The 21,521-nt window shown below is 37.9% G+C and overlaps 1 protein-coding gene and 1 pseudogene across 1 annotated transcript; both read right to left on the bottom strand.

Annotated features, from left to right (window-relative positions):
* Nucleotides 1–5,826: 5,826 nt before the first annotated feature.
* On the bottom strand, nucleotides 5,827–6,771 carry LOC132674378 (olfactory receptor 52R1-like). The gene has a single exon (XM_060627017.2). The coding sequence runs from the start codon at nucleotides 6,769–6,771 to the stop codon at nucleotides 5,827–5,829; it is 945 nt and encodes a 314-aa protein (XP_060483000.2).
* A 7,589-nt stretch (nucleotides 6,772–14,360) lies between these two features.
* Nucleotides 14,361–14,481, bottom strand: LOC132662676 (U2 spliceosomal RNA; annotated as a pseudogene).
* Nucleotides 14,482–21,521: the final 7,040 nt, after the last annotated feature.

The raw sequence follows: 21,521 nt of genomic DNA, 5'->3' as shown, positions 1-21,521 counted from the left end.
CGAATGGACATGTCCTGAACCTTGCCACAGCATATCAATCAATCTGAATCCTTGAGCATGTTATTCTAATGACACCATTGTATCTTTCTACCTTTTTTTTCCCCTCATTTTGTGTTTCCTTGTTAAAAATTTAATATATTTTTTAATGTTTATTTATTTTTGAGAGAGAGAGCGAGAGTGAGCGAGCATGAGGCATGAGTGGGGGAGGAGGAGGAGGAGGAGAGAGAGAGAGAGAGAGAGAGAGAGAGAGAGAGAGAGAAATAGAATCCAAAGCAGGCTCCAGGCTCTGAGCTGTCAGCACAGGTCCTAACGGGGCTCAAACTCACGTACCGTGAAATCATGACCTGAGCTGAAGTTGGATGCTTAACTGACTGAGCCATCCAGGTGCCCCTCATTTCTTGTTTTTCACATCATCAATTCCTTCAAAACTTATATATATATATATAGCCAATCTTTTCAGTACTCTTTTCAAGTTCTTGTCTATGAAATACAGTCCTCATAGTTCATCATTTCAACCATACTTGTGTGAATAACCTCAACACGATCTATCCATCACAGCTACTATTATGTCATTGTCTCCTGCTACCCCTGTACCACTGAGCAACTGCTAGAAGCAATAGCACCAATGATCAGATTGGGACCATTGCAAGTTCATGGCAATGACTTTACCTGGGCTCTCAAAGCAGCCCAAACTATTGTCACATTTCTCTCCCTTTAATTGTGCAGAGACATTGTGTTTGGAAACTAATAACTGACCTCCTTGACTAAGTTTATTGTTCAGACTCTGTCCACTAATTACAATGAATATCTTTTGTTACTTTGTGCATCTTCTCAAGAGGCAGAACTTCCAACCATAATGTAGAAGGTTAAACTGTCTGTTATCTGACCTCAGAAGGTGTATAACGATGGTTTTTTGTCCTCATTTCTTACTCTCCTGAAGAAAGTGCTCTCACTGCCAGTTGCTCCACCATGCAGGGCTCATTACCACATTCAGGAAGGAAATCAAACATGGTTAGAGGGGAAATAATCAGGGCTATGCTCTGCTTCCTCAAAGTTCAGGGAGAACCTTGCTGATGTTAACACTGTAGTGAAGGCCCTGGAGACCGAAAAAGACAAGAAAATGTATGTGCACTGCTTGGACAATTGTTGTGGGTTGAATTGTGTCCCCCCACCTTGATTTATATGTTGAATTTCTACTCCACTGTACCTCAGAATATGACTTTGTCATCAGAGTGTAGGTGGATAAAATGAGGTCATGTTGGAGTAGGGTGGGCCCTAATCCAATGTGACTGCTGTCTTCGTACAAGGGGAAATTTGGAAACACAGATGTATAGGTAGAGAGAAATTGCATTTGGCCATGAAGGTAGTTATCAAGATGATGTGTCTATAAGCCAAAGTTTCTGGGAAAAAAGTTTCCACACTGACAGCATGGAGCCTCCTTGGTATTCTCTCTCTCCTCTTTCTGCCCCTCCAATACTCTCTCTCTCTCTCTCTCTCTCTCTCTCTCTCAAAACAAATAGATAAAGTTTAGAAAACAAAAGAAATAACATGGCTCTTAACTCTAGGGCTTCTAGAAAGTAGTGAATCCCAAACACTTCCGTGATGGTCCATACCTAAAATATGCACATTCAGAACTGGAAATCAAAGACTGAGACTCCAGGTTTATCTGGGATTGGGGATAAGGACAAGGCTCTGCTAAGTGAGGCATCATACCTCCTTGGGCCTTTCTTCTTCTTCTGTTTTCTGAGCTCTAGCCTCAAAAGATAGAGTAAGATTAGTTAGTGAGCTCAGGCATAACAGATGTAGCAGAGAATCAATAATAAATACATAATCAGGTCATCAGGGTATAAGTGGGTGAGGGTGATGACTGTAGATTGTAGCAGGTGCTGGAAGAGGTTGGAGGAGGGGATTTTAGGATCAACTATGAACTTGTTATGTTCATAACCCCAGCACCAAACACAGTACTGGCACATAGTAAGTGGTGAAGAAATGCTTGTTGACTTTGAGCATGAAATACATCATACTAATAACACTGTGTTTGGCTCTGTGCAGAGTAGACAATACTGATGATACATTATTCCCCTCTTGAAGTTACTGTAGAACTGAGCTCAGACAGCAGATCTCAGCCCTGAATAATGTTTAAAAACCAGGAGAAGCTGACCTGCTTTTGTTAAATTCTGACTGGCTTCTCTTAGCCACTAGGTCACCCTAGAGGTGTGTGCTGAGAGAAGAGAGGCACTGGGATGACTCTGCCCATGTACAAATGGGAAATCAAGTCTCTTGCTCAAAGTGCTCACTTGCTAGTTTTTGGAAATGAATACAGGTGCCTGGGGTTAGTTACAGATTTGATGTCCTGGACCCACTGGTTCTTCAGGTTGTAATGAAGGCAGTCTTCTATTTTCACTGATTCATGATACTTAAGGGTACTTCTAGTCATGATACAGCTGCACAGTTTAAGTAAGTAGGTTTTCTACTGGAGCTGGAATTCAGTGTGCTTCATTTGATCGTTTCATACTAACGAGGTTGTTTGATTGCCATTTTCTCCTGTGTCTATGGTAGTCCCATCCTCTCATAGAATAATATTTGGTGCAACATAATCACTTCATAGGTATTTCTTGAAGAGAAATGTAAAATGTTCCACATATTTTATATTTGTAAATAAAAAGAAGTGAGTGAGGGACAAATTGTTATTTATCTGTCAAAGGTATCTTATCAGACAGATAACAACCTTCAAAGTTTCCATGGGAATAATGAAAGGAGGCCTTAGGACTGAAATGTCTGGTATCCCATTTTGCAGGAAGGAGGCAAAATGGACCTGCCAATGCCATCTTGTGGCCAGGAGTGGAATTGTTGTGACGATGGTAGCAGGCACATGTAAAAATTTAATCATTCATTCATGTAAGTAGTTTTTTCTGGTGAGCTAGGTTTGGGATAGAATAGTGAACAAGTATGCTATACTTATGGAAGTTATATTCAAGTCATACTAACTGATGGTGAATAAGTATTTGAATATTTACATATTCTGTTAAGATAAGGAGGAAATAAAATATTTATGTTGAAAGAAAATTACGGTGGGGGGCAAGAATTAGTTGACATATATGAGTTAAGCACACTTCACTGATAAGGTTGTATTAGTTGATATCTAAAGGATGTTGAGAGGAAGATAGAATATTCTAGAAAATAACAACTGGGGGACGTGGAACGATTTAGAGCAAAACCCTAACACAGATAAGAAGAGAATATGTTTGGAAGAAGAATAGAAGGGCTGAAGTAAAGGAAAATGGTGACAACTGGTATGTTGAAAAAATAGAATATACTGCTCAGAAATAATAGTAAATAACTACTTATCATATACATACAACAGTATGGCTGAATCTGAAAATCTCTATACTGAGTGAAAGACACCAGAATTAAAAGAATATATTATTTGTTCTTAGATTTATGAAAGTTTTAGTGAGAGAAAATAAATATATGTTGAAAGAAATCAGATCAGGCTTTGCCTGGTTTGGGTACAGAGGTGGCGACTGGCTCCAGAGAGGCAAGAGAAACTTTTCCAAAGTGTTGAAAATGTTCTATGTCTTAACTGGGGTGGGAGCTACAGAGGCATTTATATGTGTTAGAACTCTTCAAACTGTGCATTAAAATACTTACATTTTATTGTCACAAGTTATACAGAGATAAAGTTGATTTTAAAAAGAGGAAGAGGGGCTCACAATCACTAACTGATTTGCTGATAACAGTATAACAGTCTGTTGATAACTCTAAAATTTGGGGATCATGAAAATGCTCCTTCAGAATACCTATTCATTTTTGGGGACACGTTTAGTCTCCAATAGTGTTTCTTCTGGGAGAAGCAAACATGTTCCTGATTCTTCTTAAAGTACCTTCAACTGATGTTGGTTTTAGTAACATAAAAGCCTCAGTGCCTAGAACCTTTTCAGTATTGGCTTTAACAGGAGAATGGTGCAGGATGATAAAAAGACCAATTCAATAATTGTGGTGGGTGATTGTACCTTGTTTGTGGTGATGGTATTATGTCTGTAGCATATGTTCAAACCATCAAAATATATACATTAAATATGTACAACTTTTTGTAGAAGTATACCTCATAAAGAAAAAAATGAAAGTAAAAAATAGTTTCTAATAATAGCTTAAAATTTTAATATAAAAGGAAATTAAATATTAACAAATACTAAAACTTCTAGTGATTTTCTCACTACCTTTAACCATACAGTATAGTTATCTTCAGAAGGGAAATTCTCCTTCATTCTTTTCCCACACTCTGTCATTCTGAAATCCATTGAATCAGGGATTTAGGAAATTTTGGAAGGAGAATCCAATGCTCAGCATACCTAATCCTCATTCTTACCAGTCTCAAAAAGTTGTGATTCTGGTTTAATTTCACATCTGGAGTTTAAAGATTTTCTGGAAGTTATTCTAGAGTCCTTCATCTTCTCAGGTTGCCCACTGCCTTCCCCTAGGCTTAGGCACTGAAATAACCTCTTTGTACACTTTTGTTGTTTCAATTACATTTGCTCACACTAAAATTAAGCTTCCTCAATCAAGGATAATTTTAAATAATACATAAAAATGAAGAAATAAAATTAAGAAACCACAAATATCACTCCTCTGAGTTGCTATTATTAGATTTTGGATGTATTTCCAGAATATTTTTCTATGCCTTATATTTCTTTTTGAATTGGCCATAGCCTTATGGGCAAATGTTTTTTTCTTTTTTCTTTAATGTTCTATCTTGGTCATTTTACATACCTTTCCATACTCTTTGCAAATACATTAGTTAAATGTTACATGATATTCAGTTGTTTATTCTTCATCTGGGTCTTATAGGTTATTATTAGAATGTTTTCCAGTTTTTGTTTTTATAAATAATGAATCTGTATGTGCCTTTGAATTTTTTTTTTCAAATTCTATTTTTATAAAGAGATCCCAAGATGGGGAATACATGTGTTTTCTAATTGTTCTGGTAGAAATTTCAAGTGCCCTTTTTAACAAGGTTTACCAACTTGTACTTCTAGTGATAGTGTAAAAATAATTTTCACCTTGGTGGTCTATGGAAATGGCATTCTTTTATTTATTTATTTATTTATTTTTTCAATATGTGAAATTTATTGTCAAATTGTTTTCCATACAACACCCAGTGCTCATCCCAAAAGGTGCCCTCCTCAATACCCATCACCTACCCTCCCCTCCCTCCCACCCCTCATCAACCCTCAGTTTGTTCTCAGTTTTTAAGAGTCTCTTATGCTCTGGCTCTCTCCCACTCTAACCTTCTAACCTCTTTTTTTTTTTCCTTCCCCTCCCCCATGGGTTTCTGTTAAGTTTCTCAGGATCCACATAAGAGTGAAAGCATATGGTATCTGTCTTTCTCTGTATGGCTTATTTCACTTAGCATCACACTCTCCAGTTCCATCCACATTGCTACAAAGGGCCATATTTTGTTCTTTCTCATTGCCCTGTAGTACTCCATTGTGTATATAAACCACAATTTCTTTATCATTCATCAGTTGATGGACAGGAAATGGCATTCTTTAAAATCTTCACTAATTTGGTAGGTTGACATATTTTTCACTGTTTTCTTATGATGATGAAAATTGGTCAACTCAGCATTTGTGGTTAATCACATCTCTCAGAGAGCTCTTGTGGGCATCCTGAAAATTGGTTCTACTCTGGAGGGTTACTAAACTCTGGGCCTTTTGCTCACAGAGATGACTTTGTGCTGATATGTGATGGCATGACAAATTATCTGCATTTGTGTTCCTAGATCAGTGAGGTGATTGGGTTGGTTGTTATACTATGACTTTTGGCTCAGGGATCTTTCCAACAACAACCTTGAATAACCCTGTTCCTGATCTGCTTGGTTCTAACTCCATAGATGATGGGGTTGAGCATGGGAGGAACCAGGAGATAGAAATTGGCAAACATGATATGTACTGCTCGGGGCACATGATGTCCAAAGCGGTGGGTGAGGAATGTAAAGAGCGCTGGGATATAAAAAGCCAAGATGACACAGATATGGGATGCACATGTACCAAAAGCCTTGAGCTGGGCTTCACCAGAAGGCAACCCCAGAACAGTTCTCAAAATCATCACATAGGATACACTGATGACAATCATATCAAAGCCAACCACAGAGAAGGCCCCAAAGAGCCCATATGCACGATTTACTCTAGTATCTGCACACACCAGCTTTAGCACAGCCATGTGTTCACAGTATGGCTGGGGAATGATCTGGTTGGGGCAGAAGGGCATCCTGGAGACCATAATGCAGAAGGGGCTCACCAACAGCAATGCTCTCATCATCACAGCTGCTCCCAATTTACCCACTACAGCTGGGGTCAGGACACTTGAGTGACGGAGTGGGAAGCAGATGGCCACATAACGGTCCAAGGCCATAGCCATGAGTACCCCAGACTCCACAGAGGAAAAGGCATGGATGAAGAACATCTGGATGAGGCAGGCGTGGTATTCAGTCTCATGAGCATGAAACCAGAGTATAGCCAGCATTTTAGGTTGGGTGGAAGACGAGAGGACCAGGTCAGTGATAGCCAGCATGGCTAGAAAGAGGTACATGGGCTCATGCAGAGTGTGGTCAATTCGGATTATATGGAGGACAGTGGTATTGCCAATTATAGCCACAACATACATGGCACAGAGAGGAAAGGCAATCCAAAATTGGGAATTCTCGAGTCCTGGGATCCCAAGTAGGATGAAGTATGCAGGATGTGAAGAGCTGTTCTCTAAAGCCAGCATCACAGGATGGTTAATTTGGTTTCCTTGGGAAGGTAATCTATGCTCTACAGGTGGTAACAATGAAATAAGTTATTAGTATTATTTATAATATTTTAGAAGAAGCCATTGAATAATAGGTTGACTGACTTTAAAAGTAAACTGGAATAATTTCAAATGTTTTAATAAATTAAATTTTGGAACATAAAGTGATGTCATTCTTTAGCCTTCATTCATATTTATGTCACTCAAAGTAGTGTCAGAACATACTAGCTGCAAGTGTAGTTTCTGTATAAGAATCAATATTATCCATGAAAGTAGAATCTGTTAAGAGAAAACTATCTTAACTAATAATGTCACTAATAGTAATTCTCATCCTTCTATTGTTTAGGACAAATTGATTTGTTTAACCTTTCCAACAGGTTCTTTTCAGCCATTTATTTAAGCCACTTGGGAACTTTTCAGGACAGGAAACCAGTTTGCAAAGCACTTTGTCTTAATGGCATTGTACGTAGTGAGGATGAGTTATTTTTGATTCTAGGAGTTACCGGGAGAATTTAGGCTGGAGGATAACTGAGTGACAGATTGTACACCTGCAGTTAAACCTGTTATGTATAGTGAATGTCTCCTCCTAGATTAGGGGCCAGCAACTGTTTTCTGTGAAAGGTCAGATCACGCATATTTTAGTCTTTGTGGGCCATACAATCTTGTTGGTATTAGTCAGCTTGGGCATGGTAGCATGAAAGCAGCACAGTCAATATGGAAATGTGTGAGTGTGGCTACATTCCAATACAATTTTATTTTCAAAAACAGGCTGCAAGCTGGATTTGGTCTGCAGGTGATAATTTACTAACTCCTGTCCTGCATGATGAATTTTCATGAGGTCGGCCCTAACGAGTACACCAACCTGAGCACTTCTCTACTTGGCACAGAACAGGGTTTTAATAAATGTTTGCTGAAGCAAACAACAAATAAATGTCATTGTTCAGGGGCAATGGACTTTTTACCTGGTTAGCCATATCTTAAAAATGTCCTAATAGAACCTTCTAAACACTACTTTGATGCCAGGTCACAAGACAGCTATATGTATTTTTCATGCTGGAGTCTGAGCTGCTGTCTGTTGACAGACATGAATGTCATCCTGTGCCAATACTTGCATTACATGGTTTACCCTGTCTGATCCCTCTGCTGACTGTTACCTATGTGGAGTCAATGACCAATTTAATCTCAATTGACCAGAACCTTTGTTCGAATGTCCTCCCTAATGGAAACACCCAGATAAGAAGAGTATCTTTTCAAATCTTCCTTAACCAGCCTCTGGAGACTAACAAAATTTCATTCAACCTGATGTAATGGTTCCTAAAAAGGTTTTGTTCAAGATCCCAAATAAACTTAATCTCTTTCTGACTTTCCCTATATTTATAGCATTATGAGAGAAATGTGGATCAGAACTTATAAATTTTGCTTTAATTTGGAAACTTTACTATCCTACCTAGATAATAGCTAGGGCTTTGCTCAGAACAAATACTCCTCTCCAGGGCATAGTGAAAATTCAGAAACACACACGTTATCTGGTGTTTAACGTTCTTTTTCATGCACTTCTGCCTGGCTTTCAGTTTTATCTTCTGTTTGAACCAGAATCTTCTTTTCTCCTTCCCTTCTGCCCCCTGTAAGTCACCCTCCATTTGTGAAGACATACTCACTGGGTCTCATGGGCACCTGGGAGAGCATAATGAGGCCATTTTTGTTACTCTGATAAAGGTGCTGGGTAAACCTACAATGTCTCAAAGAGCATAATAATCTAATTACTCATAGAAAATGTTGCTATTTTTGTAAATATAACACTATTTGCTTTTACATGTTATTGTTTTTAATACACACTTACACACTTCTGCCCATCAGCCTTCATGGGAAACTTACCTGTTCTACATACTCTTTTTGGAGTGGTGACTCTTCTTAGGTGGTGACCAGGAACCCAAGTCTGAGGTAGGAGATGGGGCTCTTGACTGGTGCCTCTCTTTCTTCTCTACATTTACATTCCCATGGAATCTGATGTCCTCACTATCAGCATTTCCTTTGTCTTTTTCCCTCCTCAGACTTGCAAGGAGTTAAGTCTGCAACTAATGTGGAGTGGACAAGGAGTTAACCAATTAACCATTAGCCAAGACTAACCAATCTTCGTTTTTTTTTTTTTTTTTTTTTTTTTGTGCAGTGTGTGAGGTTTTCAATAGTAATTCTGAGGGGAGACACAGGTCATCAACTTGCTGCTGAGTTGGGGGAAAGAGATGTACATTCCCTAAAAAGTAGGAAAAAGAAGGGCAATATAATTTCCCTTCTTGCCCAAAATTCCTTCCCCCTTTCCCTGCTTATAAATATGTCCCTGTCCTTGCCTACCATATGCTAGACCTCATGTGAGCATGGTGCTTATTGACAGAAGAAATTAAGCCATCTTTTTTTCTATGTTACAGCCAGGGTGATCACACATTGAATTTCAGATTCAATGCTTCTGTTCTCCAAAGTACAATATAATTTGTGAGAACTTGGCGTAACTTTTGTTTCAGGGAATATGGTTGCAAGAAAAATGTTCTCACACTGCTGGAGCTCAGTTTTCATCTGTGAGTATGGGTTTGAATCCAGTGCTGATACCACTACCTCTGTTGACTTCAATTACCCCACTCATTATGTAGAAATAGGTATGTTCATCAGTTTAATCGAGTTGCTCAAGTCTGGAAGGGTAAAGGATAAAATGGACTGAGATCTTGCTAAGGAATGGCTTCAGAGAAATTTAGTCTATTCTCTCACTTTGGGGTATCTAAAACTAAGGCATGTAGCAAGAATGCCGAAGTGGGGTAGGGTTCAGATCCTGTGTCCTTTGTGGAGGGATTGAGTGTGGAGGCAGGCTGCCTACTTGTCTAGAATTTCCCTGGAGGACACAGTGTGAGCAGCGAATTGTCTCCCCATCTCAGAAGGAAATTCACCAGTCATGGATCTCTGGACCTGGAGCCAGCATAAGTCAGGTCATTCCGCACAGTGCATTGCGTTGCATTTCAGATTCTTAGAGACTCTGTGAGTCCTACTGTTCTCTGGGAAGGGCAGAGATGACTGGGGCACAGGGGACCACTCACCTTGAGCTCTGCTTTATCTCTGACCATAAGCAGCTCTAACTGGCTCCTGTGATTTAGGTTTTTACAGAGACTGTGAGTTCGGACCTATTTAAAGACCTGTTTAAGTCTGGCCTTTCCCTTCCCCAGCATTAATTCTTTCCTTCCTCTTGGGCCCCACTGCCTCATACTCTGGCTTCCTCTGAGACTGGAGGGTAAGCTGGAAGCATTAACCCCTAGCTTGCCTCTCTCCTCTGTATACACATAGCTAAAGCAGGGCATTTGAATGCATGTGCAAGAATGTGTGTTGTTGAGATTACAGGAGTGTGAGCTTATCTGTATGCATGCATTTTTTGTTAGTGAAACAAAATGTGGAATGTGGAATGTGAAAGTGTGTTGATATGTTTGTTGATGTGTATCTGAGAGATGTGTTAATAAACATGTGTAAGGACTGGATTTGCATGTGAATGTATGTGTATAAGCTGTGTTTGTGTAGGTATAAATAATCATTTGCTGTTGGTATACATATTTAGTGGGATAGTGTGGCTCTGTGAGTACAAAGCCACTAAATACACATGTTTTATGAAGGCATACACTGAGCTCCAAACCTGACACTGTGATTACACATCACTGTGTGTCTATACGAGTATGTATAGGCAATATTGTGGGTTTGATGAGGGTGTTGACAATCTGTTGGTGCTTCTGTGTGTCCCAAGGTACAATGGTCTAAGCCCTTTCACTTCTTATTAGGAGAGGGAAAACGAATTCCAGATGGAGGTCTTGCCATAGTTGTTTGTGGAAAGTTGTGAAGCTGGAAAGCCCTCCTAGCTCAGCCTGAACAGTTAAGTCTGTGCAGAGCTTCCTGTCACTCCCTGTGTAGGCCCTTGCTGGTATTCTCTTATTTCTTTTCTCTTAAAAAAAAGTTGTTTTAATGTTTGTTTATTTTTTAAGGAGAGAGGGAGAGAGCATGAGTGGGAGTGGGGCAGAGAGCGAGGGAGACACAGAATCTGAAGCAGGCTCTAGGCTCTGAGTTGTCAGCACAGAGGCCGATGTGGGACTCGAACCCACAAACTGTGAGATCATGACCTGAGCTGAAGTCAGACACTTAACCGACTGAACCACCCAGGCGCCCCTCATATATTTTTTTCTCAGCATTCCCTAATATGAAGGATATGTCATAAATGAAGATTTGACAAAAATGTGTTTAAAAACAGAGAGTAATATTTTTTTTGCAGAGTTCACAGTTGTCAGACTCAGAAGATACACTCTGCCATTTAAACCCAACATACATTTATAGGGAAATAAATCACACAAAATGTTACCAACATTATCAGGGTTATAGTAATCTGTTTATGGTGAATTGCCATCATCATGTTCACAAAGGTCATGGTTTGTTTTAAGATATCAGCATAACAAAAATCTAGGGTACAACTGTTTTTGTTAGGGAGTCCCAGTTTACAGGAAATATTCGAGGTTTTATTATTCTTGGGATCAGGCTCACATTGTAATTTTGGAGTTATCTCTGGTTGTAACTGTTTTTCTGTGTCTGCTTCTGTTAGCAGTTGTGGATTAAACACTTGGTGTAATGAAAGTAGAAGAAAGTGCCACATGCTTCTGTTTCTCCTTCTTTCTTAACTAGAGGAATTTTCTCCCTAAATAACATGAAACATCTCAGGATAGGACCTGAGTTTCCTCATCTCATGAATCTTCCCACGATCCCCAATGCTATGGTGGCTCCAAGCAGACATGATATCCAAGCTCTTATTGAAGTAACTTGTTAGGCCATCCACAGTGTTTTTCAACTCTAGCTGGGCATGACTTGCTGAAATGAGTGTGCAGCAGGCAGGTCAGTACTTTCCTGATTTGGTCTCGTAAAGTTCTCCTCATGGTTTGTGTGTTTCAAAAGCTGGTGTCTCTGCAGGATGCACAGAGGACTTGTGCACTTGGCTCGCAGACCTGCTCTAAACCTCAGTCTCCAGTAGACAGTGAAAAGATTTGTGGGCAATATTGAGAGTCTAGTTTAAGGTTGGTTACCATGAACTTGTAGCCACACCAATCTGTGAGTTAGGTTTTGTGGGGTTGTGAGGGCAGAGACAGAGAAAAATGTTTGGAAAGGAAGTTTTGATGGATGAAAAAGCTGTTGAGGATATTGACCTGAGAATCCTGGGATACTTGCATGTAATTATGTCGAAAGCTTGTCCCCATCCATAGCCCCATAGCTCTTCTATCCTCACTTGTGTTGTCCTCTATCTCCACAGTAGATACTCAGTCAATCATGAATGGACATGGCCTGAACCTTGCCAAAGCTCAGAGATACTCAATCTCTGAATCCTTGAACATACCTTATGTATATTTTCCCAATCTTTTCAGTCCTCTTTTCTTTTCAAGTTCTTGTCTATGAAATATAGTCCTCATAGTTCATCATTTCAACCATACTTGTGTGAATAACCTCAACACGATCTATCCATCACAGCTACTATTATGTCATTGTCTCCTGCTACCCCTGTACCACTGAGCAACTGCTAGAAGCAATAGCACCAATGATCAGATTGGGACCATTGCAAGTTCATGGCAATGACTTTACCTGGGCTCTCAAAGCAGCCCAAACTATTGTCACATTTCTCTCCCTTTAATTGTGCAGAGACATTGTGTTTGGAAACTAATAACTGACCTCCTTGACTAAGTTTATTGTTCAGACTCTGTCCACTAATTACAATGAATATCTTTTGTTACTTTGTGCATCTTCTCAAGAGGCAGAACTTCCAACCATAATGTAGAAGGTTAAACTGTCTGTTATCTGACCTCAGAAGGTGTATAACGATGGTTTTTTGTCCTCATTTCTTACTCTCCTGAAGAAAGTGCTCTCACTGCCAGTTGCTCCACCATGCAGGGTTCATTACCACATTCAGGAAGGAAATCAAACATGGTTAGAGGGGAAATAATCAGGGCTATGCTCTGCTTCCTCAAAGTTCAGGGAGAACCTTGCTGATGTTAACACTGTAGTGAAGGCCCTGGAGACCGAAAAAGACAAGAAAATGTATGTGCACTGCTTGGACAATTGTTGTGGGTTGAATTGTGTCCCCCACCCGATTTATATGTTGAATTTCTAACCCCCAGTACCTCAGAATATATCTTATTTTGAAATAGAGTCATTAAAGACATAGTTAGCTAAGATGAACTTACACTGGAGTAGGGTGGGTCTTGGTCCAATATGACTGATGTCCTTATAAAAACTGAAATTTGGACCCAGAGACATATAAATAGATAGAGAATACCATGTGGACATGAAGGCAGAAATCAAGATGATGTGTCTATAAGCCAGTTTTATAGCAAACCACCAGAAGCCAGGAGAGAAGCATTGAACAGATTCACTTTCATAGCCAACAGAAGAAACCAACATGTCTGATACCTTAATCCTAGACTTCTAAGCTCCAGAACTATAACGCAATACATTTCTGTCAGTTAAGCTATTCAGTTTGTGGCACTTTATTATGGCAGCCTAACAAACTAATACAGCAATAAATACATTTTATCCTTAATTTTAAATCTTCATCTATAAATAATTATACTCCACATGAGCCAGTGGGTTTTTTTTTTTAACTAGGCTTCACGCCCAGCATAGAGTCCAATGTGGGGCTGAACTTGTGATCTTAGATCAAGACCTGAGCTGAGATTAAGAGTTGGGCAGTTAACTAACTGAGCCATTCAAGATCACCAGCCAGTGGATTTTAAACATAGTTTTTATTAGTTTATCTAATTAATTGCTAAATGTAATTTAATTCAATTATTTATCTAATTAAATTGTTTTCTATTTAGGCAGTGATCCTACTGTGTCCCACATAACTTAGGGGTGGCCTTGTATGCATGTAAGGATAGATCAATACATTATTGAAAAAAATGATAAAGAAACCAGAAATAGCTTCAAGCAGAATTAATTTTCAGCAGAGAAAGTAATGCAATTCAGGGACAGAAAAATGTCTTTATGGCACTAAACTAATTGTCTGTATAAAAGAAAAATGAACCTTAACTCCTACCTCAAAAAAATCTTTACTGAATTATAATATAAACCTAGATTTGAAAGCTAGAACTATAAATATTCTAAAAGAAAAAATAGAATAATATTGTCATGAACTTTAGGAAAGGAAAGATTTCTTAGCCTGCAAAAAGCACTAGCTATGAAAGAAAATAAATCAACAGTTGAACCTCATCAAAATTTTAAAAAATCAATTTCAAAAGGTGGCATTATAAATTTGAAAAGGCAAACATGGGGTGCCTGGGGGGATCGGTCAGTTGAGCATCTGACTTCGGGGTCAGGATCTCACAGTTTGTAAGTTCAAGCCCCATATGGGGCTCTGTTCTGACAGCTCAGAGCCTAGAACCTGCTTCGGATTCTGTGTCTCCCTCACGCTCTCTCTGTTTCTGTCTTTCTCTCAAAAATAAATAGACATTAAAGAAAAAAGAAAAGGCAAGTCACAGATGGACAAAATATTCACAATGCCTATAACTGAAAAATAAAGTTCCATAATCAATTAATGAAAAAACAAGCAGCTTATTAAAATTTTAAGCAAATGATGTATTAAACTGATAAGAACAGCTACTACACTTGATCTTAGCCAAAAGGCCGAGAAGCGATTTAAGCAAATGATTTAAATAGGCACTTCACAAAAGACAGTAGATGAATACACATGTGGAAAGTGCTCAGCATTATTATTCATAGGAAATAAAATACCAAATCACAATGAGATACCAATATAAACTTATTAGCATAACAAAAATTAAATACATTGACAACACTAAGTATTGGCAAAAATATGGGTCAATTGACACACTCAGGTTCTAAGTACAGACACATCAGGAAACTTTTTGGCAATTTCTAATAAAGGTGAGCATCTCTTTAAAAATTTTTTTTTAATGTTTATTTTTGAGAAACAGAGAGAGACAGAGCATGAGTGGGAAAGGGACAGAGAGAGACACACAGAATCCAAAGCACACAGAATCTGAGCTGTCAGCACAGAGCCTGATGCGGGGCTTGAATGCATGAACTGTGAGATCATGGCCTGAGCTGAAATTAAATGCTCAACCTTCTGAGTCACCCAGGTGCCCCCAAGGTAAGTATCTTTTTGACCAAGCAATTCCGCTTATAGTTCATACCCCAAATAAGTGTTTTATATATGTACCAAAAGTGTGAAAGAATGTTTATAGTAGCTGTATGTATAAACAGCTAAGATGTGAAAACAACTCAAATCTGTCAATTGGAGATTAAACAAATTTGCTACATTTATCCAATTGAATACTACTGAGCAAAGAAGGAAAAAAGAATAAAGAACTGGAAAAAAAAAGCATATATAGAAACAATATTGTGAAATTTCAAAGTACCAAGGATAAGAAAAGTAGAACCTAATGCTTTAGAGTAAAGACCTATAAAGAAAGACCAGAAAGTTTAATTTTGGTTTATACAAACCTAGCTATGAATAGGGGAGATTTGCTTGATAGTTTCTATATGCCAATTTGTATTCTAACAGTTTAAAAACTACAGATTTACTGATTCTGTACAACAACTCAATGAAATAGGTATCAACATTTTACAGGTAGAGAAACTAAGGCAGCAAGGAGTTAAGTTTTACAGTGTAGACATACAGAACCAGAATTTTTATCTCTAGTCTTATTCATTACATTAAACTAAACCTTGAAAATATTCAGAGAAATTATTATAGCCTAACAATTCTATATACAGCCAAATCCATCAATAAAGTGTAAGAGCAAAAACAGTTTTTTTGACAGGCAGGAACACAGAATATTTATCATTTTCTGCCTCCTTTTTTTTTTCTTAATAAAACCAGAGTGTGTGCTTCAGCAAAATAAAACGGATATCTAATCGCCAACCAAGTATGAGTGGAAATTATTCAAGGATATCATGTAAAGTAATCCCAGGAAAGCAGCATTTTGATATACTTTAAAAAATGCAGAATATAGGAGCGCCTTGGTGGTTCAGTAGGTTGAGTGTCTGGTTTTGGTTCAGGTTATGATATCACAGTTTTCTGAGTTCAAGCCCCACATTGGGCTCTGTGCTGGCAGCGTAGAGCATGGTTGGGATTCTCTCCCTCTGCCCCTACCCCACTCATGCTGTCTCTCTCTCCAAATAAATAAATAACCTTAAGAAAATGCAGAATATTTTAAAGCCTTGCACAAAATAAATCCTCAGAGAAGAAGGGGTGTCAGAAATTTAGAAATCATGCTCCATCTCAGACCTAATGAATCAGAATTTTCATTTTAATAAGATCTTGAGAATATTTGTATGGTCATTTGATTTTGCAAGCATTTAGTTATCATTAGGAATAAATAGCAGTAAGGCATTAGGGAGATGATGAAGAAAGCTTGTCTTTATCCTGTAAGCAAGGAAAATAGAAGATAATTTGAATTTCAGAAAACAGAAAGTTGTCCAAGAAAACCATGGTCCAATGTAAATTAAATAGAAATTTGGCATAATTATGGGCAATAGAATCAGTAGAAAAGGAAAGAATTGATTTTATATTAGTAGCACCATGTATTCTAGATTCTGTGTTGAATAATGTGTATTTAATCAAATAAAAATCAAATCAAAAAAAATTTCAGTCAAAATTTATTTCCTTTAAGGCTCAAACAACTGAAACACAAATATGCAATATTTAATCATAGCTTTAACACTTTACATAAATTTATATATCTTATCCAGACAAATATTACAGTGTAGGTGACTAAATTTGGGAATGGAGAAGGGAAAGAAGGAGGAAGTGTGAGGGTATTTCTTGCCTGCAGCTTATATGGCAATAAATAGGATCTAAAGTTAATGGAGAGAAAAAAGAATGTTTATATTTATTGAAAAATATTACAAATATTTAAATAGTTAAAATTTAAGTAATTAAATATTAACAATAATTTTAAAAATAATTAAAAGAGAATGGTAAACATATTACTGATCTGCTTCAGTCTAGTGATGAGCCTCTTAGGGAAAGCCTAGTCCTCACACCTAGAATCATGCTGCTCATCTGATTATATTATTTCTAAGCCCCAAGGGTATCTTGGCAGCAGGGCTGGGTTACATGCTGGGCTCCTTATAGAGGCACCCACATGCATAGGTGGCTGGTCGGTGAGTGGGAAAGGCAGCTCTGCCTCTGTTGGGAGCCAGGTAAGATGGCAGGAGCAGAAAGAGCAGACCAAGGAGAGGGACTGTGAGAGCCAATGTGGAGGGTGAGGTTGGATGAACCAGTGGGAGGCATGGAGCAGGGTAGGTACTGAGAAACACAGGACTGCAAATCAGAAGTAGAAGAGTACAGATAATGGGAAGAGGCGTTCAGAGCGGCAGGCACAAGCTGAATGTTGTGGGAATTAAGTGAGATATCAGCCAGAAGTTTGCAAACGAATATTTATTCCAAGGAGAAAAACACTGAATTCAGTTATGTCAAGGAAGTGGAGTGAATTGTTGTAATTCTGTGTGGTCCAAATTTGACATGTATTGTATACTTTATTGCTTCACTCAGCTTTTAAATTTGACTGATTTCCATATCCTCATTCGCTAGAAAATAAGTTTTTTGAGTTCTTTCACTTGGCATCAGCTCCACCTTTTTACAGGATCCTGGTAGTCTGAGCTCTCTAACAAGTGTCTTCACACAAGCCATTTATATTTAGAAAGAAGTAATTCAGGGACATCTGGGTGGCTCAGTCGGTTAAGCGTCCGACTTCGGCTCAGGTCATGATCTTGCAGTTTATGAGTTAGAGCCCTGCACTGGGCTCTGCACTGATAGCTCAGAGCCTGGAACCTGCTTAGATTCTGTGTCTCCCTCTCTCTCTGCCCCTCCCCCACTTGTGCTCTGTCTCTCCCTCTCTCTCAAAAATAAATAAACATTAAAAATTAAAAAAAAAAGAAAGAAGTACTTCAAATGCATCTTGGTATTTGACCAGTTATCACAGACAAACTGGAAATAGGCAGGGATATTTTTTTAAGTTCCAGGTTTACAGATGAGGAATCTTAAATGGGAATGGGTCACCAAGGTCCTACCTCCCATCAATGTAGGAGTAAAGACACCTGCCTTCATCCTTGTTATGGTACTGGATCAGAATAATACATTCCAATGTCCACTATGTCCTTCATGACCAAAGCCTCCGGAAACAGAAATCTGCTTAGTGTTATGTTTCCCATTCCCAACTCCCTCACCATCGATCAAACCACAGACTGTCCTCAAGCAACAGACACACAATCTATTTGGAAGGGCATGCAGCAGCAGTCTTTGGTCTTAGCCTTCTAATGCATGTATGATATGCTGTACTTTTAATTTTGTTTACAGGCATTTTTTGTAATCAATAGTATTTAAGTTGGGTGCAGTGTTTTCTATCAGTATTTTATTTAATGGTTTTATTTTCATCTTAAGTAGAAGGCGTTCCCTAAAAAAGTCACAAATGCATTTTCTTTTATTTACTCTTTTTTTAAAAAATTTTTTTAACGTTTATTTATTTTTGAGACAGAGAGAGACAGAGCATGAATGGGGGAGGGGCAGAGAGAGAGGGAGACACAGAATCTGAAGCAGGTTCCAGGCTCTGAGCCATCAGCCCAGAGCCCTACGCGGGGCTCAAACTCACGGACGCGAGATCGTGACCTGAGTTGAAGTCCGACGCTTAACCGACTGAGCCACCCAGGCGCCCCTTATTTACTCTTAATATTATTATAGGGGTTGGTTTTACCTTGAATTTTTAAATTCAAATGCAGGGGTCTGTGTAAAATAGGGATAGATGAATATTTTTATAAATTGTTAGCCAATTGACCAAATATCATTTATCACCTATCAGTTACTTTTTCTAGTGATATAAAATGCCATTGTCATCATATTCTTTATCCTCATCACACATTTTTTTGAAATGCTATTCTTTCCTGGGGACATATATTTTTAAACTTTGACAATATTATATTTTGTTATTATAATAACTTCATCTTACATTTTGATATATCGAAGGACAAATCCCCTCTCTTTGTCATTTTCAATATTATACTGAATATATTTATACATTTATTGTATCTAATACACTTTAGGATCCATCTATCACTGTCCATTAAACAATCTTGTGTGTTATTGATTGATAAATGCTTTAATTTATGAGAATATTAATGCAAGAATTCACATTGTTTCACTATTGGATATTTCTATCTTCAGGAAAGAAATAAAGGACGTTTTTTATGTTCTTCACTAAATTTTTAGAGGCCTCTTCTCTCTAACAATACAGACATTGTATTATACCAATACTTTTATAGTTTGGTGGCGACTGTAAATAAATCCTTATTTTTATAAAATTCCCTCAATGGTTAATTTTTATGAACAGGAATAGCTATTTATTTATTTATATTCTATGTGGTCACATTATTGAACTCTATTTTAAGAGTTTGCAGTCTTTTCTTTTAGATTTTTAAGTAAAGAATCAATTAAAACCTAAATAAAGTTCTTTTAAAAATTTCTTTTTAAGAGTAACACTCTCCTTTTATTTACTTATCTTTTTTCATTTACTAAGATTTTTCCATAGAATGTTGAATACTAGTTGTGATAGTAAATATCTTTATCTTGTACTGACCTTAATAGAAATGCTTTTAGGGGCGCCTGGGTGGCTCAGTCGGTTGAGCGACCGACTTCAGCTCAGGTCATGATCTCACGGTTTGTGAGTTCGAGCCGCGCGTCAGGCTCTGTGCTGACAGCTCAGAGTCTGGAGCCTGCTTCTGATTCTGTATCTCTCTCTCTCTCTGCCCCTTCCGCACTCATGCTCTGTCTCTCTCTGTCTCAGAAATAAACATAATAATAAAAAAAATAAAAAAAAAAGAAATGCTTTTAATTGGTCACCAGTAAATATGTTTTGTTCCAAATTTCTAGAAGATGTCTTTCATTCAGGGAGCTATTTTCTTCCTAAATATTAATAATTTTATCATGAATTGCCATTGCATTTTCTGATTTTTCCCTCAAGTCTTGATCAGGTTTTCCACCAGTAATCTGTTAGTATAGCCACATCATTAATAGATTTCTTGAACTGAATATTTTTTTCATTTGTAAGACAAAGTGTACTGTTTCAAAGTGCAATATTCTTTAAAGGAACAGTTACATCTGACTTGCTAAAAGGTTATTTATAATGTTTGCATGTGCCATCATAAGTAATTAGATGAATAGCTTTTCATCTATTTATATGCTCAAGAATAGGATTTCTCAACCTCAGCCCTGTTAACAATCTGGGCTGGATAGTCCTTGTTGTCTTGTGCATTTGAGGATATAAGCAACCCTGACTTGGACCCACTAGATGCCAGTAGCACTCCCTCCCCAGTCGTGACAACCAAAACTGTTCCCAGGCATTGCCAAATGATCCTTGCTGGAGGGGATGGTAGTGCAAAATTTCTTCTTTTTCACTCTACTAGAATTTTAGAAATACTCTACTTTTTTTTTTCTTCAAATTTGGTTTCTTCAAATTTCCTCATCATTGCCATTTCTGTTGGATTTGACTTCTTGGGCTAAATTGGTGATTGATGTTTTTCTATAAAGTCAATTTTATATCTGTTACCCAATATATTGTTATACTTATGCATCCTTAAACCATTATATTTAAAATTTTATTTCTCTATCCTTTTGTTTTCTTTTCCATTTCTTATGCCATTAATCATGCTTTCTCTAAAAATTTCTTGACCACTTTTAAATAAGTTCATATATTTTCTTTTTGGCTTTTTTTTAATGTTTATTTATTTTTGAAAGAGAGAGAGAGAGAGAGAACACAAGCAGGGGAGGGGCAGGGAGAGAGGGAGACACAGAACCTGAAACAGGCTCCAGGCTCTGACCTGTCAGCACAAAACCCGATGCAGGGCTCAAACCCACAAACTGTGAGATCGTGACATCCAAAGTCGGATGCTTAACTGACTGAGCCACCCAGATGCCCCCATATATTTTCTTTTTAAGTAATCAACTTTGGTTTTATAGTTAACTCATTCATTTGTGCTCTTAATCTTTGTTAATTTCTTCTTCTTTCACATTTATTTAAATATTTTCCTAGCATCTAATATTGAAAATTTTTTAAAAATAATAGTTTACACCCTTGTTTTCTAATAAATTTATGTTATTCAGACTACACATTACACTCCAGTGTCTTCTTTTATAGAGCACTTCTCTACTTGGCACAGAACAGGGTTTTAATAAATGTTTGCTGAAGCAAACAACAAATAAATGTCATTGTTCAGGGGCAATGGACTTTTTACCTGGTTAGCCGTATCTTAAAAATGTCCTAATAGAACCTTCTAAACACTACTTTGATGCCAGTTCACAAGACAGCTATATGTATTTTTCATGCTGGAGTCTGAGCTGCTGTCTGTTGACAGACATGAATGTCATCCTGTGCCAATACTTGCATTACATGGTTGACCCTGTCTGATCCCTCTGCTGACTGTTACCTATGTGGAGTCAATGACCAATTTAATCTCAATTGACCAGAACCTTTGTTCGAATGTCCTCCCTAACGGAAACACCCAGATAAGAAGAGTATCTTTTCAAACCTCCCTTAACCAGCCTCTGGAGACTAACAAAATTTCATTCAACCTGATGTAATGGTTCCTAAAAAGGTTTTGTTCAAGATCCCAAATAAACTTAATCTCTTTCTGACTTTCCCTATATTTATAGCATTATA

The sequence above is a fragment of the Panthera onca genome, chromosome D1 (genome assembly GCF_046562875.1).
Source record: "Panthera onca isolate mPanOnc1 chromosome D1, mPanOnc1 haplotype 2, whole genome shotgun sequence".
NCBI classification, from domain to species: domain Eukaryota; kingdom Metazoa; phylum Chordata; class Mammalia; order Carnivora; family Felidae; genus Panthera; species Panthera onca.
The sequence above is the reverse complement of the archived record's forward strand: the minus strand, read 5'-3'. Positions and strand labels throughout refer to the sequence as shown.